Below are 16,171 nucleotides of genomic sequence, written 5' to 3' on the forward strand. Positions count from 1 at the left end.
TTTCAACTGGCATATTCTCTACAAGTTCAGTAAACCTGAAGATAATAGTATACTCAAAGCAACACACATATCATCACGTACTTTGAATTGATTCATGGATCCATATTTAATTACCAGCAGATCATGAAACCCTTGTCCACAGAAATAAGTTGTGGAGACAAGTTTAAAAAATTAGGGCTCATATGAAGGCATAAAGGAAGTGTTTCCCCTCACTTTTTTAGGAGTGGAACAGGGTATTGGGTACAGGATAAGGATAACCTCTGCCATGCACTTTACAGTGACTTACGGAGTATGTATGCAGATGTGAATGTAGATGTGAAGGTCTAGTGCATATTTAATAGCTGCTTATGGGTGTACTAGTGTAAATTCAAAGACATAGTTGATGTACAATATAACTATCCACAATCTTGATGTACCAATCTACGCAGAACTTTTATATTCAAATGAATAAGTCAGAGAGAAGACTGTCATTGATGTAAACAATGGACGTACCATTTCTGGACATTATCAATATGAACAAAGAATGAACTCTATCTGCTCTTGCAAATTAATGGGGGAATAGTTGTGGTCCCATAGGGTTAATAACTGGCACATGGCTGTTACATAGTTACCTGGCAAGGTTGACGCGCGCCTTCTGCCCCCCAGACAGTGAGGTTCCACGCTCACCCACAACAGTGAGGTCCCCCTGGGGCAGCAGGTCCAGGTCTCGCTGCAGTGCACACACCCGGATGACCTCTCGGTACCGCCACCGGTCAAAGGGCAGTCCAAACAGGATATTCTGGCGAACCGTGGCTGCGAACACCCAAGGATCCTGACATGCATATGACAGCTTGCCATATGCCTTGCATTTGCCCTCACTCACCATAAGCTCTCCCAGTATAGCTTGCAGCAGAGAGCTCTGGAACAATAAGATGAAAACCAGCTAATACTTAATTATAATAAATGTAAATTATTAACAAATAAAAAGAACAACAAAAAGTTTCCATCTTCATGAATACAGAGTGGCAAGTCATTAACAGAATAGAATAGAATAGAATAGAATAGAAACTTTATTGTCACATAACATGTCATATACAGTCAGATGATTGGGACATAGATGACTCATCAGTTTAAAGCTAGTTTCTAATTGTAAGTATACAGAATAATTACAGGTATTTTGTAATTTTAGTACCACAAAATTATTTAAAATAATCATCTTGAAAATAAAGTAAAATTAAGAATAAGTATTTACTTAAAGTACTTTTTAACTTGACAGAATAAACTGTAACATCAGGCACAGCTATTTGTGACAGCCAGTCATAAATTTTTCTACACTGTAATATTTATTTGCTAGGTATTATTTTAAATGATATCCAAATTCTTCTGATTCATAATTTTTAAATTTTTCACAGACTTTATTTTCCAGCCTCATACCAAAATAGCAAGGTGTCTTCCCCAGCAGTTTTAGCCTATGAGTTGGTAATTTATCCTGATATTTGTTTCTTATTTCATAATCATGATTAAACAGGTTATCCTCAAAAGTTGTGGGTTTTGTTTAGAAAACTTAATTGTCTCATAGATATAAGAGGCCAGGAACAGTCATAAGATCAAGGGCCTCCAACAGAGGTCTACACGATTGTCTTTTTTTCTGCACCTTCCAAGGCTCTAATGATTTTTTTCTGTAGCCTAAAGACTCTTGTTTTCTTTGATCCCCGAAAAATTGTACCATATCTAATCACAGTTACAAAATATGCATGATATGCAACTGTTTTGACTGGTGGTTCTATTACACTGCTTTAAAATTCATTTTGTAAAGTATTAGACTATTTAGATGGTGACACATGGCATCTACATGGTCTGCCCATGATGAATTCTCGTTCAGCATCACACCTGCAAATTTGGTACAGTTTGTGGTGGCAAGCTGTTTTTCCTCATATGGTATTTCTAGTACATTACATTACATTTTTATTGGTCCTTTTGATCATTTGTTGTACAAGGTATTCAATATGATATTGGACTAGTCATTGTGATTTACAATACATGTTTTTAAATCATACAAGAATATTTACCTTGATTTAGGCTTAATATTATCACAACTGAAGGTTCAGCTTCCTTACATTATATTTAACATTGGCAATAAAGTTTTTATGTTTTGAGATATTCATCTATACTATAATAACATTTTTGCAATAAATATTTATGAACAGCAGTTTTAAATTTTGAAGTGTCTTTTATTGTTGTAATGTTTGTAGGTAGCTTATTGTATAGTCTGTTTCCTGTTTGCAGTGGTCCATTCTGTTTTAGAGTTGTGTGTGCATGCTGAACATGTATGTCCTGCTTTCTCCTTGTGTTATAAAGGTGGATACTCTGGTTGGTTGACACCAGATTGTTGCTATTTTCTAAGATTTTCCTTACAAATATGATTACTTGTAAAATGTACAGACATGGTAGTGGAAGGATATGTAGTTTCTTGAATAAGGGCTTGCATGAGCTTCTTGATGCAGCATTTTCTATGGCTCTTACAATTCTCTTTTGGCATATAAAACAATTTTTGCTAGTAGATGCGTTTCCCCAAAAGATTATGCCATATCGCAGTAAGGATTCTGCCTGGGCAAAGTATACATCTTTTGGTGTCTCTTTTGATGTGCAATCAGAAATAATTTTGATACTATAGCAAATGGTATTTAATTTATTTGTAATGTATTTTGTATGTTGGACCCATCTCAGATCTTCTTGGATCCATATTCCAATAAATTTTGTAGAGCTTAGATTTTCGAGGGTGCTAGTAAACAACGCTATGTCTGGTGCTAGTGTACATTTATTTTGCACTGTGTGTATATGCATTGTAACTGTTTTTTCTGTGTTTATTACTAAGTTGTTTCCAGAAAACCAGTCTGTAATGTGTGTGGTACAACTTTTAATCTCGTGTAGTAATTCTTCTTTGGTCCTTTCTTTTATTGTCACATTTGTGTCATCCACAAATTTTATGTAATTATGGCATGGGCTAGTCAGTTCCAAGTCATTTACAAAGACTAGAAACAGAACTGGTCCTAGAATGGAGCCTTGTGGTACACCATACTTGATGCTCTGCTTCTCTGAGCAGTAGGACTTTATCTTGTTCCCTTCTTGGATAGTAAGCTCAACTAATTGTTCTCTGTTTTGGAGATACGATTTTATCCATTCATAGGCTGGGCACCTAATACCTACAGATTCAAGTTTCTGAAGCAAGATGTTGTGATTGATGACATCGAGTGCTTTAGAGAGGTCTAGAAATATGGCTGAGATATGTTCTTTATTGTCTATTGCATTTCAGGCTTCATTTAGGAATGCAAAGATAGCTGTCTCAGTAGATTTAGATTTTCGGAATCCATGTTGAGTATTTGAGAAATAATTATTTTTTTCTATGAAACTGATTAGTCTTTTATAACAGATTTTTTCAATTACTTTGGAAAAACCAGATAATAATGAGATTGGCCTGTAGTTTTGATATTTCTGTTTTTATCCCTTTCTTGAACAGGGGTTTTACTTTTGCTATCTTCAATTTTTCTGGGAACACCCCTTCTGACAGAGACAAATTACAGATGTTGACAAGTGGTCTGTCTATGAGGGGAGCACATTTCTTCAAGATATAATCAGGGATATTATCAGTACCAAAAGAGAATTTGGGCTTCAGTTCTTTGATTATATTAAGTATTTCCTTTTCATTGGTGGGGTAAAGAAAAATAGATTTGTTATTTATAGTACATCTGGATTGATTTATTGGAGTGCACTGTAAATTTTGATTTATAAGATGTTCAGCTATATGTGTAAAGTAGGAATTAAATTTATATGCAATTTTTGGAGGTTCAGTTATCACAGTTGAGTTCTCCATTAGGCAGTTAGTATTATGGAAGTCTATCTGTTCTGCTGCAGTTTATTTCCTGGCAATATTCCATATGGCTTTCGTCTTATTGGTGGGATTTTTTATGTATGTTTCATTTGCCATTATTTTTGCTTGTTTGACAACATTTTTTAATATCTTCTTATAGGTTTGGTAATAAGAGTCAAATTCTGGTGAAGTGAATTTTTTGGACAATCTATGCAGTAATCTTTTTTTGTTTGAAGATACTAAAATCCCATGAGTAATCCATTTATTTTTTGTTTTCCTTGTGTGTGTTTTCCTCTGGGTTGGAGGGAAGCACAGTTTAAAGTAGTAGGAAAAATTGTTAATAAAGTTATTATATTTTCCATCTGTGTGTTCACAGTTATAAATCTCTTCCCAGCTTTCTTTGCTAAAGTAATGGAGAAAATTATTTATATTTTCATTACTGTAGTTTCTACTGGTGGTTGTTAGGCAGGGTTTAACCTGTAGCTCAGTTTCCATACTCAGAGAGAGTTTTTGAGCTGTGTGATCCCCAAAGCCTGTGTTTAATGTTTCTATTGTATACTTCATTTCTACATTCACAAATATCTGATCAGTTGTGGTACGTGAAGTCTTTGTGATACGAGTTGCTGTTTCTATGGTGGATTTCATGTTAAAAGTTTGCAAGAGATTCAGTAATTCATTCTTTTCTTTGGTGTTCTTTGCAAAGTCAATATTAAAATCACCACATAGAATAACTCTCCTGTTTCTTTGTGTTAGTCTGTTAAGTGAATATTCCAAACTTTTTAGGAGAGTATTTATGTCACCAGTTGGAGCTCTGTATAAACAAATAACAGCTAGTTTAATGTCTACTATCTCAACTCCTGATAGCTCTACATCTTTTTCCTTCACTACTTCAACAGGAAATTTTATATTTACAAAGTTTATATTATTTCTGATGAATATACAACTGCCACCATGTTTAAGAATTTATCCTGTACAGCTTGTTTTGTGGTAAAGTGAATGATTCGTGTCTTTGGTAGATTTAATTTCAGACCATTATTTCTCACCCAGGCCTCAATTTCAGCCAGAGACTGCTGAAGATGACTAATTAAATTTTCACTTTTCTTGCAACAGACTATTGCTGTAGAGTAATCCAAATAAAGAATAGCATCTGAATTTATGTTAGTCAGCAGGTCATTTATATAATACGAGAACAATATTGACTCCAGGATAGATCCTTGTGGCACACCTTGTTCAGTCTTTTTCCAACTTGAGAAGAATCTGTTACCAGTTTCTTCTACTACTATTCTTTGTTTCCTGTTTGATAGGTAAGATGACATCCGTCTCAGCAAATTTTCACTAAAACCATATACTTGTAGCTTGAAAAGTAGTAGTTTGTGATCTACTGTGTCAAAGGCATTATTTAGGTCACAAAAGATGCCCGATACATTCATATTTTTATTTAGACTACAACTATTTTTTGTAATAAGTTAATTAATGGCTTGCACAGTGCAGTGTCCTCTTTGGAAATCATTCTGATTGTTCTGGATAATATTATGCAGATTATTATAGTTAACTATCTGGTTACATGCAGCTCTTTCAAATATTTTGGAATATATTGATAACAATGAGATTGGACAATAACTACTCACTTCATCATGTCTGCCTTTTTTGTAAATGGGTTGTATTTCAGCATACTTCAGTCTATTAGGAAAACATCCTTCCTCAAAAGATTGATTCATTATAAGGGACAGAGGATGTGCAGTACTATGGGTGACTGCCTTTATTATTTTTGTAGGAATTTCATCCCAGCCTACAGAATTTAAATTCTTCAAGGACTTTATGATATCAGCTACTTCAGAATAGGAGATATAGGTGAACTTAAATTTAGTGGGGTTACATAAACAGGAAACAGGGTACACATTTGGTGGTGAAAGTTCATCAGTTTTACATGGATTTATGAAGTGGTTGTTAAATTCTTCACAGATTTGTGGAGGGTTCCAAACAGGCACACCTTCAACCACCGGTTCAAATATCCATTGCCTGCCTTTTTTATACCTGTTTCATTCTTTACAATGGTCCATATTTCTTTAGACTTATTTTAGCATTTGAAATGTAATTATTATTCACCAATTTTTTGGCTTGTCTGACAACTTCATCAAAGATTTTCTTATATTGCCTTACATTATTTAAGAATTCTGGGTCTTGATTGACAAAAACCTCCATATGAAATTCTCTTTTCCTCATGCTTGAAATCAGAATGCCCCTTGTTATCCATGAACCCTTTCTTAGGTGTGTCAATTTTTATAGTTACAAAAGGAAAGCATTCTTTGAACACCATCAAGAGGGTCTCCAGAAAGTTATTGAAATTTTCATTTACTGAGGATTTAGCAGTAAATGGCCATGAGATGAGGCTGATTTTATTGATAAGCATTTCTACATTTCCTTTTATAAAATTCCTGATTTTCTTATTTGTGCACTTTGGACTAACACAGGGTAATGGAACTAATAGAGCACTGTGGTCTGGGATCCCTAAGCTTACTATGAATTTTTCTGTTACTCTGTAGTTTAACCTACTAGCAATGTTATCTATGCAGGATACCAACAAAGCAGTTACCATTGTCATTTCTACAAAATTTGGAATAAAACAATGTATGGATGTCAGCTCCTTCATCTTAAAGGCAAATTTGTCATTCTTTTCTCACATCTATATTAAAATCACCACAAACAACAATTTTTTAAAATAACTTTTCAGTTTTGAGTTCGTGGAGTAAATTTTCTAGTTTGACCAGAAAACTGCAGGGGACTGAGTAACCAGGGGTAGGATATATGCTGAATATCAGCATTTTATAGTCCTTTAAGTTCTATGCAGAAACTCTCAAATGTGTGTTCTTCATTTAAATAATTTAAATTTTGCTTAATTTGGTATTTTACTGATGAATGAACCAGAATACATGAACCACAATACCCTTTGTCTCTACAGAAGCTAGCTGCTACTTCATAACCTGTAAGTTTGTTTAATAAATTTATGTTTTCATCTCTAAGCCAATGTTCACTTAAGCAAATAACTTTTGCAGACCATTTTGTTCCCTCTAGAAATATTTCTAAGTCATGAAGTCTACTGACCAGATTACTCGATAAACCTCTAATATTCAAATGTATAATATAAATTTTATTTGCTATTCTAGATGTGATGTCATCAAAATCATCTACTCTAAACTGGCCAGACACAACTTTTTGTGGATTACTTATCTTAATGTTTTTTTCCTCCCAATTTCTACTAAACAATCATTAAGATGGTATTATGGTGAAGTTTCTCTCTCATTATGAGTGGCTCCTCTTGATTCTTCTGCTGTTATTTCTTCTGTTGATGTTGTTGGTTCTGCTGTGTTGCTTCTTCCCTTGTTGCTTGTTCATCTGATGATGGTAGTCCTGATTCTGGCAATGCTGATGCTGTCACCAGTTGCGATAGTGGCTGTGTTGTTGTGGTTCTGCTGTTGATTGAGATGATGTTGCTGCATCTGTAGTTCCTGCGACATCTGATGAGGATTGTCTTGCTTCAGTCAATGCTGGTTTTTCTGCCACTGGTGAGGGCTGTGCTTTATCAGCTGATGATGGTGGTTTTGTAAAACAATAAGGGACCGAAGACTGGACCCAGTGGGACACCATTCATACCTCCTCAGTTTGAGGAATCTGCTGATTTTTGCAGATTATCTGTCCTGTTAATTACAACCTTCTGCATTCTTCCAGTCAAATATGAATTAAACCATTTATGCACTGTCCCACTCACACCTTAATACTTAAGTTTATCTGCAAGAGTGCTTCTCTGTCATACATCTCTGGTATAAGAAACCATTCCACAGGATTGGAAAACTGCATCGGTCATTTCTGTATGCAAGATATAACACGCTGCCATCCTCAAGTTTAATATGCCACATATGGCTGTGATTTTAACAACAATAACAGTAAAACATAAAATGTTTTATAATATTATTATTATTATATATTTATAGATTGTTCTTGGTAGAACAATTCCATATTTAAGGTTGCAAACAAACAAACTGTCCTTTTGTTCAACTGATATTAATTTATTTCCCCCCAATAAACCAGAGCAAAGGGTTCAGTAACAATATTTGCAAATTATCTATTTGTATCAATGCAGTACACCTTGTACAGTAATGGTAGTAAATTTTATGGTATAGGAACAGATCAACAAATGGACATTGCAGAAGTAGGTGCACTTTTTGCTTGGGTGATATAATGCATTTAACACTTTAATATGGTGGATTATGATGATTACTTTTAAAATTTGCTTGTAATCACCTCATCACAACAGATAATAATCAGTACTTATCAGCATGCATTAAAAACTAATTCAAGGTCAAACACTTAAAGTTCAGGATAAAAATGATGCAAAGTTGATGAGATGTACATTTGTTTATGGTTAGATATAAACAAAAAGCACTTGCTGAAAAAATACTATTTGCTATAGTCACATGACTGTCTTGAATGGAGATTAGAGGACATGCAAGACAGTTACATTGTGTGGGCTGAATGCAAATCAGGCAGCATGTAATGCTCAGCTACTGCAGTAAGTTGGAAAAAATGTTGTTGTTGCTGTTGTTGTTGTTGTTGTTGTGCTCTTCAGTCCAGAGACTGGTTTGATGCAGCTCTCCATGCTACTCTATCCTGTGCAAGCTTCTTCATCTCCCAGTACCTACTGCAACCTACATCCTTCTGAATCTGCTTACTGTATTCATCTCTTGGTCTCCCTCTACGATTTTTACTCTCCACGCTGCCCTCCAACACTAAACTGGTGAACCCTTGATGCCTCAGAATATGCCCTACCAACCGATCCGTTCTTCTAGTCAAGTTGTGCCACAAATTTCTCTTCTCTTCAATTCTATACAATACCTCTTCATTAGTTATGTGATCTACCCATCTAATCTTCAGCATTCTTCTGTAGCACCACATTTCGAAAGCTTCTATTCTCTTCTTGTCAAAACTATTTATCGTCCACGTTTCACTTCCATATATGGTTACACTCCATACAAATACTTTCAGAAACGACTTCATGGCACTTAAATCTATACTCGATGTTAACAAATTTCTCTTCTTCAGAAATACTTTCCTTGCCATTGCCAGTCTACATTTTATATCCTCTCTACTTCGACCATCATCAGCTATTTTGCTCCCCAAATGGCAACACTCATATTCTACTTTAAGCCTCTCATTTCCTAATCTAATTCCCACAGCATCGCACGATTTAATTCGGCTACATTCCATTATACTCGTTTTGCTTCTGTTGATGTTCATCTTATATCCTCCTTTCAAGACACTGTCCATTCCGTTCAGCTGCTCTTCCAGGTCCTTTGCTGTCTCTGATAGAATTACAATGTCATTGGCGAACCTCAAAGTTTTTATTTCTTCTCCATGGAATTTAATTCCTACTCCGAATCTTTCTTTTGTTTCCTTTACTGCTTGCTCAATATACAGATTGAATAACATCAGGGATAGGCTACAACCCTGTCTCACTCCCTTAACAACCAGAATTTGAAAGAGAGTAATCCAGTCAACATTGTCAAAAGCTTTCTCTAAGTCTACAAATGCTAGAAATGTAAGTTTGCCTTTCCTTAATCTCTTTTCTAAGATAAGTCGTAGGGTCAGTATTGCCTCACGTGTTCCAATATTTCTACGGAATCCAAACTGATCTTCCTCCAGGGTCAGCTTCTACAAGTTTTTCCATTCGTCTGTAAAGAATTCGTGTTAGTATTTTGCAGCCATGGCTTATTGAACTGATAGTTTGGTAATTTTCACATCTGTCAACACCTGCTTTCTTTGGGATTGGAATTATTATATTCTTCTTGAAGTCTGAGGGTATTTCGCCTGTCTCATACATCTTGCTCACTAGATGGTAGAGTTTTGTTAGGCCTGGCTCTCCCAAGGCTCTAATGGGATGTTGTCTATGCCCGGGGCCTTGTTTTGACTTAGGTCTTTCAGTGCGCTGTCAAACTCTTCACGCAGTATCTTATCTCCCACTTCATCTTCATCTACATCCTCTTCCATTTCCATAATATTGTCCTCAAGAACATCGCCCTTGTATAGACCCTCTATATACTCCTTCCACATTTCTGCTTTCCCTTCTTTGCTTATTACTGTATTTCCATCTGAGCTCTTGATATTCATGCAAGTCATTCTCTTTTCTCCAAATATCTCTTTAATTTTCCTGTAGGCAGTATCTATCTTACACCTAGTGATATGTGCCTCTACATCCTTACATTTGTCCTCTAGCCATCCCTGCTTAGCCATTTTGCACTTCCTTTTGATCTCATTTTTGAGACGTTTGTATTCTTTTTTGTCTGCTTCATTTACTGCGTTTTTGTATTTTCTCCTTTCATTAATTAAATTCAATATCTCTTCTGTTACCCAAGGATTTCTATTAGCCCTCGTCTTTTTACCTACTTGATCCTCTGCTACCTTCACTATTTTGTCTCTCAAAGCTACCTATTGTTCTTCTACTGTATTTCTTTCTCCCATTCTTGTCAATCGTTCCCTAATGCTCTCTCTGAAGCTCTCTACAATCTCTGGTTCGTTCAGTTTATCCAGGTCTCATCTCCTCAATTTACCACCTTTTTGCAGTTTCTTCAGTTTTAATCTACAGTTCACAACCAATAGATTGTGGTCAGAGTCCACATCTGCCCCTGGAAATGTCTTACAATTTAAAACTGGTTCATGAATCTCTGTCTTATCATTATATAATCTATCTGATACCTTCCAGTATCTCCAGGCTTCTTCCATGTATACAACCTACTTTCATGATTCTTGAAACAAGTGTTAGCTATGATTAAGTTATGCTCTGTGCAAAATTCTACCAGGCGGCTTCCTCTTTCATTCCTTACTCCCATTCCATATTCACCTACTACATTTCCTTCTCTTCCTTTTCCTGCTGTCAAGTTCCAGTCACCAATGACTATTAAATTTTTGTCTCCCTTCAATATCTCAATAATTTTTTTTATCTCATCATGCATTGCATCAATCTCTTCGTCATATGCAGAGCTAGTTTGCATATAAACTTGTACTACTGTGGTAGGTGTGGACTTCGTATCTATCTTGGCCACAATAAAGCGTTCACTATGCTGTTTGTATTGCTTACCCGCATTCTATTTTGTTATTCATTATTAAACCTACTCCTGCATTACCCCTAACTGATTTTGTATTTATAACCCTGTATTCCCCTGAGCAAAAGTCTTGTTCCTCCTGCCACCGAACTTCACTAATTCCCACTATATCTAACTTTAACCTATCCATTTCCCTTTTTAAATTTTCTAACCTACCTGCCCGATTAAGGGATCTGACATTCCACGCTCCGGTCCGTAGAAGCCAGTTTTCTTTCTCCTGATAACAACATCCTCCTGAGTAGTCCCCGCCTGGAGATCCGAATAGGGGACTATGTTACTTCTGAAATATTTTACCCAAGAGGACGCCATCATCATTTATCTATACAGTAAAGCTGCATGCCCTCGGGAAAAATTATGGCTGTAGTTTCCCCTTGCTTTCAGCTGTTGGCAGTACCAGCACAGCAAGGCCATTTTGGTTAGCGTTACAAGGCCAGATCAGTCAATCATCCAGACTGTTGCCCTTGCAACTACTGAAAAGGCTGCTGCCCCTCTTCAGGAACCACACGTTTGTCTGGCCTCTCAAGAGATACCCCTCCGTTGTGGTTGCACCTATGGTACGGATATCTGCATCGCTGAGGCACGCAAGCCTCCCCACCAATGGCAAGGTAAAAACGTATCTGGTCCTTAACATGCTTAATCTGTACTATTTAATTTTCAACTTATCATACATCAGAAACATATTAAAGAAATTCTATACCATATAGACATACATTACTTGTCACTAATAAAATATAAATTCAACAAATACAGGCCTTGGGTTACATACTCCATAAACCTCAGGCTACATATGTCAGTCTATAATAAAATATAAATGCATCAATCCTCAGTCTCAGGCTACAGCTGACATAACTCTGAGTTTTATGTAGTTTGTAACTTAGGAGTTATGTCAGTTGCAACATAAGACCTAGGTTTGTTGCATTTATGTTTTATTATTGATCTGTAGTGTATGTTGACAACATCTTAAAGAATGTGAAGCTGTCACTAATGTATTGTTTTTTAGTATATATGAGGGTTGGAACTTAGGAACCTAAATAGAGGCAGCTATTTATTCACAACCGATACAAAAGAGTTACATGTTTGCACCTGTTACTGTCCTTCAAAGTAGTCACCAGCGTTGTGTAGAACCGGTTCCCAGCAATATGGAAGGTGTAGTATACCGTTAGCAGAGCCTGTTCTGTTGATGGTGCAAATGGAGCGGTGTACTGCCTGTCGAATATCTGGAATAATTCTGAAGCAAATGCCACAAAGTGCTTCCTTCATCTTTGGAATCAAATCAAAGTCACAAGGACTTAAGTCAGGGGAGTATGGTAGATCATACAATACTTTCCAGTCCCATCGACGGAACAGAGCAGCCACATCTTGCACTGTATGCACCCACACATTGTTGTGGAAAATGATGGCTGGGTTGCACAGAAAGTGTCACCACTTCCTTCACAAAGCTGGTTGCAGGTGGTCTCCAAAAACGAACAGTAATACTGTGCATTGACGGTCTGCCATGGAGAACGTAATGCATTACAGTAACACCATCACAGTCGTACATGTGAATCACCATAACTTTCACCATACTGGGGCTCTGACGAAGTTTCGACTTCCGCGGCGACCCATAATGATGCTATTCATTGGATTGGCGTTTCAGTTTTGGCTTGTACAATGTGGCCCATGTCTCACCCAGTTTTACGATACAGCATAAGAAAGCCTCTCCTTCATGCTCATTGTGCTCCAAGTGCATCTGAGCTGCGTCATAACGCATCCATTTCTGCATGTCCGTCAAGTCATGCGAAACCCATTGTGATGCAATTTCTCACCCGGCGTTCCTTCAGGATGCAAAGCACAGTCATATGCGTTAATCTAGTTTTGTGGGCAAGCTTACAAATGGTATACCGTCGATCACTGTCGACTAACGTGGCAAAAGCGTGCACTTCTTCTTCAAACACGCTAGGACGACCTGCCCAATACATGTCTGCCACAGTTTGACTACCTTCATTAAAGGCTTTTACCCAACATGCCACTGTTCTGTATGGCAATGCCAATTACCCTCATGCCTCTTGAGGACCTTGATGACACTGTGATGCTGTATGGCCTCTGGCACATTCAATCTTGATCCAACTCCATTGTTCCTGTTTTGAAAACATAGTGACACCATTACATTAGACCGCTCGCTCACAAGTGACTGTGTTTCTCTCGATTGTGTACACGCTGGTGACGTGGGCCGGGCGAGTCCATTTGCTTGGAGGTAAGGTAGGTGTGTGAACAATGTGTGCTATCAGCAACAATAGTAGATCCCATTGCATAGTGTCTCCACAGCAGTTTTTCCACAATTTAAGTTCCAACCTACGTACACTGATGTAATCCATTATACTGATATAATCCATTGTTTCAGGCCTTCTCACTTCTTGTCCCTTGTATTTTGTATCTGGTGTCTGGCTGTGTTTGGAAAAAAGAAAATAAGGTGTGAACAGTTAGGTTCGAGATATCAACAGCTAATATACTCCACAAAAAAGGGTTCCTTAATACAGTGATGGTTGACCTATTCCTAACAAGATAAAGAACACAATCTTTTGAATGTGAATGATTGTGTTAATAGTGTGGGATGAGAAGTATTACAAAATTCAGCTGTCAGAGTTAACTGCTGCTGTGAGCAGTAATTCATTTCTTTGGATTTCATTTGTGAGCTACTATGAAATTCTCAATATAAAACTTTAGATTACATAATTTTTATTTAAATGCAGAACGAGATAAAGGAAAATTACCATTCTAGCCAAAATGTATAAACTACAAGAGAAAGCATTGAAAGATAGAATTATATGAACTGTAGAACTGTTTTGCATGTGTTTATCACAAAGCCATACAATTGCTAAAATAAATATTGAAGCTGGTCGCTGTGACCGAGCGGATCTAGGCGCTTCAGTCTGGAACCGCGCGACCACTGCGGTTGCAGATTCGAATCCTGCCTCAAGCATGGATGTGTGTGATGTCCTTAGATTAGTTAGGGGACTGATGGCCTCAGATGTTAAGTCCCATTGTGCTCATAGCCATTTGAACTCCATGGATAGATTATTCATTGGTTATATTAGTTGGCTGCCGCTTACTAAGAGAGTTACTGATATGGTTTTTTGGCTGTAGACATGTTCACCAGGTTTATTTGGCTGTTTCCTAGCAGGGACATGACGCTGGATACCAGCACTCGACACCTGCCCTAGATTTTCATTCTCTTTAGTCCACCAAAATTTCTTGTAAGCGACCATGCTCCCACGTTTACAACATGAGAATACCGCAGGTTTCTTTTTTGTTTCCTCTTCCCCACCCCTCCCAAGACGAGGCCAGTTGTTCCCATTGTTGAATCTAGTGTTTAATACCGCCCACCATGAGGCACAGAAAAGCATTCCAGCGGATCTAATGTTTCCCTACTCAATAAACTCGCCCCTATCCAACATGTGGGATGTTAACGATCTGAGACCATCAAGGAGAGTTGCAAGAGGCAAAAAGGAATATAGAGTACTCACCAAAGGGAAGCAGTGCCGTGTAACTGATCGGCGTCTGGGAATCAAGATTGAATATAAGACTTTTTTTTTAAAAAAAAAAAAAGTTGCCGCCGGACGTGATACTATACTACCGTCTGAGCGGCTAAAGCGGTTTGTACTAATTCTCTTGTTGCTTACTTCATACTGCTGTTATTCTGTAGCTGCTCTTGTTCATAAAATTTTAACCTTGGTATAGCTCTTGGAGCACTTGATGTTTCCACTTTTGGATTTCTGATTAGTAAAATAATCGTTCTTGTAAAGTCTAAAAATTGATTACTAATCGTTGTTAAACTGCATTCAGTTTGGGCTATGATTTGCTGTTAGCAGTTAAGAATAATTGTTTAATTATTTCAAAGCTCTAACGTAGCGTAAACTCTATTGGTCTGTATTAAATGTTATCGCTACTAAAATTGTTTTAAATGATCTTTAAAGATAGTACTTCAATATTTTTAAGTAGTTTTAAATCAATTGTCTTATGTATTTTTCGAGTGGTGATTAATCTTCATTTGGGCTCAACCCTTCCAACCCTTGAGTAAATAATTAATCGCAGAAAGCATACCAGCTTTCTTTCCTAAGCCCTATTACATCATACTTTGCTTCAGTCTGCCATACGGTATTTCCAATTGAACATGCTGTGCATGAGCTCTACATTTAGTTCAGGCTTTAAATACTCGTATGTTACTTCCTTTTGTGAATGTGAGGCTTTTATGAGGAATACCCATGAATGAATAGAAGGGCGTGTTCTGGCATCTTTTCGGTGTTTGGATTTTTCCCATGTTTATCAACAGATCACGTTCTCTTAAGTAGTAATTTACAGATACCAAATGCAAGCGAACTTTTCATTGCTTGTACATCCAAGAATGCTTTCCTGCAAACTTGTTTCTCTCCACTTCCACGCATTAGGTGGTAGAGAAACGTTCCATTTCTGCCCTACTTCCTTTGCTTCTATAAGGCGTTACACATGCTAGTCCTGGACATCTTTAGGAGGAAAGTAAAGAAATTTTTACAAAATTTTCATTACGTCGAATTACATAAATAGAACCATAACATTTCAGTCTGCAGCTGAAAGGAAATGTACAATGAAAGAATGGTGTTGCAGATAAAAATCAATATTACCCCGATTTACATCCCTTGCATTTTGATGTTTTTATTCTAAGAAAGATTATTTACCTGCATGGTTCTCTGATTTCCCTGGAACATAACATCTTTGTAACTTCTACAAGGCTGTCCTTTGTACGAGCTGCCTTTATCTTATTTCTGTTATGATCTGCACTGTTATTCTTCCTTTTGGGAGCCATTGTAATATTTCTGCTGTTGCTCAAATGAAAGATAATGAACACTAAAGGCCGGTTCCCACTAGGGCTGCCGAGCGTCAAAACCGCGCGTCAGCGGTGTGGTTGCCATGGAAATGGCGTCAGCGGCAAGGCGCGGCGGGCTTCGGTTTGACCATGTCGAACCGCTTCCGCTGCCGCGTGACGCGCTCCAGGTGCGCGCCGCCAATCACAGAACGCGCTGAGCGTGACGTCAGGTACGGAACCCCGGGCCACACGAACTTTCGCCGAACCGCTGGCGCGGACGCGGCGGCAGCTATGAAATACTTATCATCCGATTCCAAGGAAACTATTCGGTAGAAAAACTTTATTCTTGGT

The 16,171-nt window shown here is 37.4% G+C and overlaps 1 protein-coding gene across 3 annotated transcripts in view; it reads right to left on the reverse strand.

Moving 5' to 3' along the window:
- Window positions 1-16,171, reverse strand: part of LOC126236240 (ATP-binding cassette sub-family C member 4-like) — a 352,061-nt gene that overhangs the window by 167,270 nt on the left and 168,620 nt on the right. For all 3 annotated transcript variants that reach the window (XM_049945384.1, XM_049945382.1, XM_049945383.1), the window contains one exon: window positions 612-898. In XM_049945384.1, the coding sequence (XP_049801341.1) occupies window positions 612-898 (287 nt within the window). The remainder of the gene's footprint in view (window positions 1-611; window positions 899-16,171) is intronic.

This window comes from Schistocerca nitens, chromosome 2 (genome assembly GCF_023898315.1).
Source record: "Schistocerca nitens isolate TAMUIC-IGC-003100 chromosome 2, iqSchNite1.1, whole genome shotgun sequence".
In the NCBI taxonomy this organism is placed as follows: domain Eukaryota; kingdom Metazoa; phylum Arthropoda; class Insecta; order Orthoptera; family Acrididae; genus Schistocerca; species Schistocerca nitens.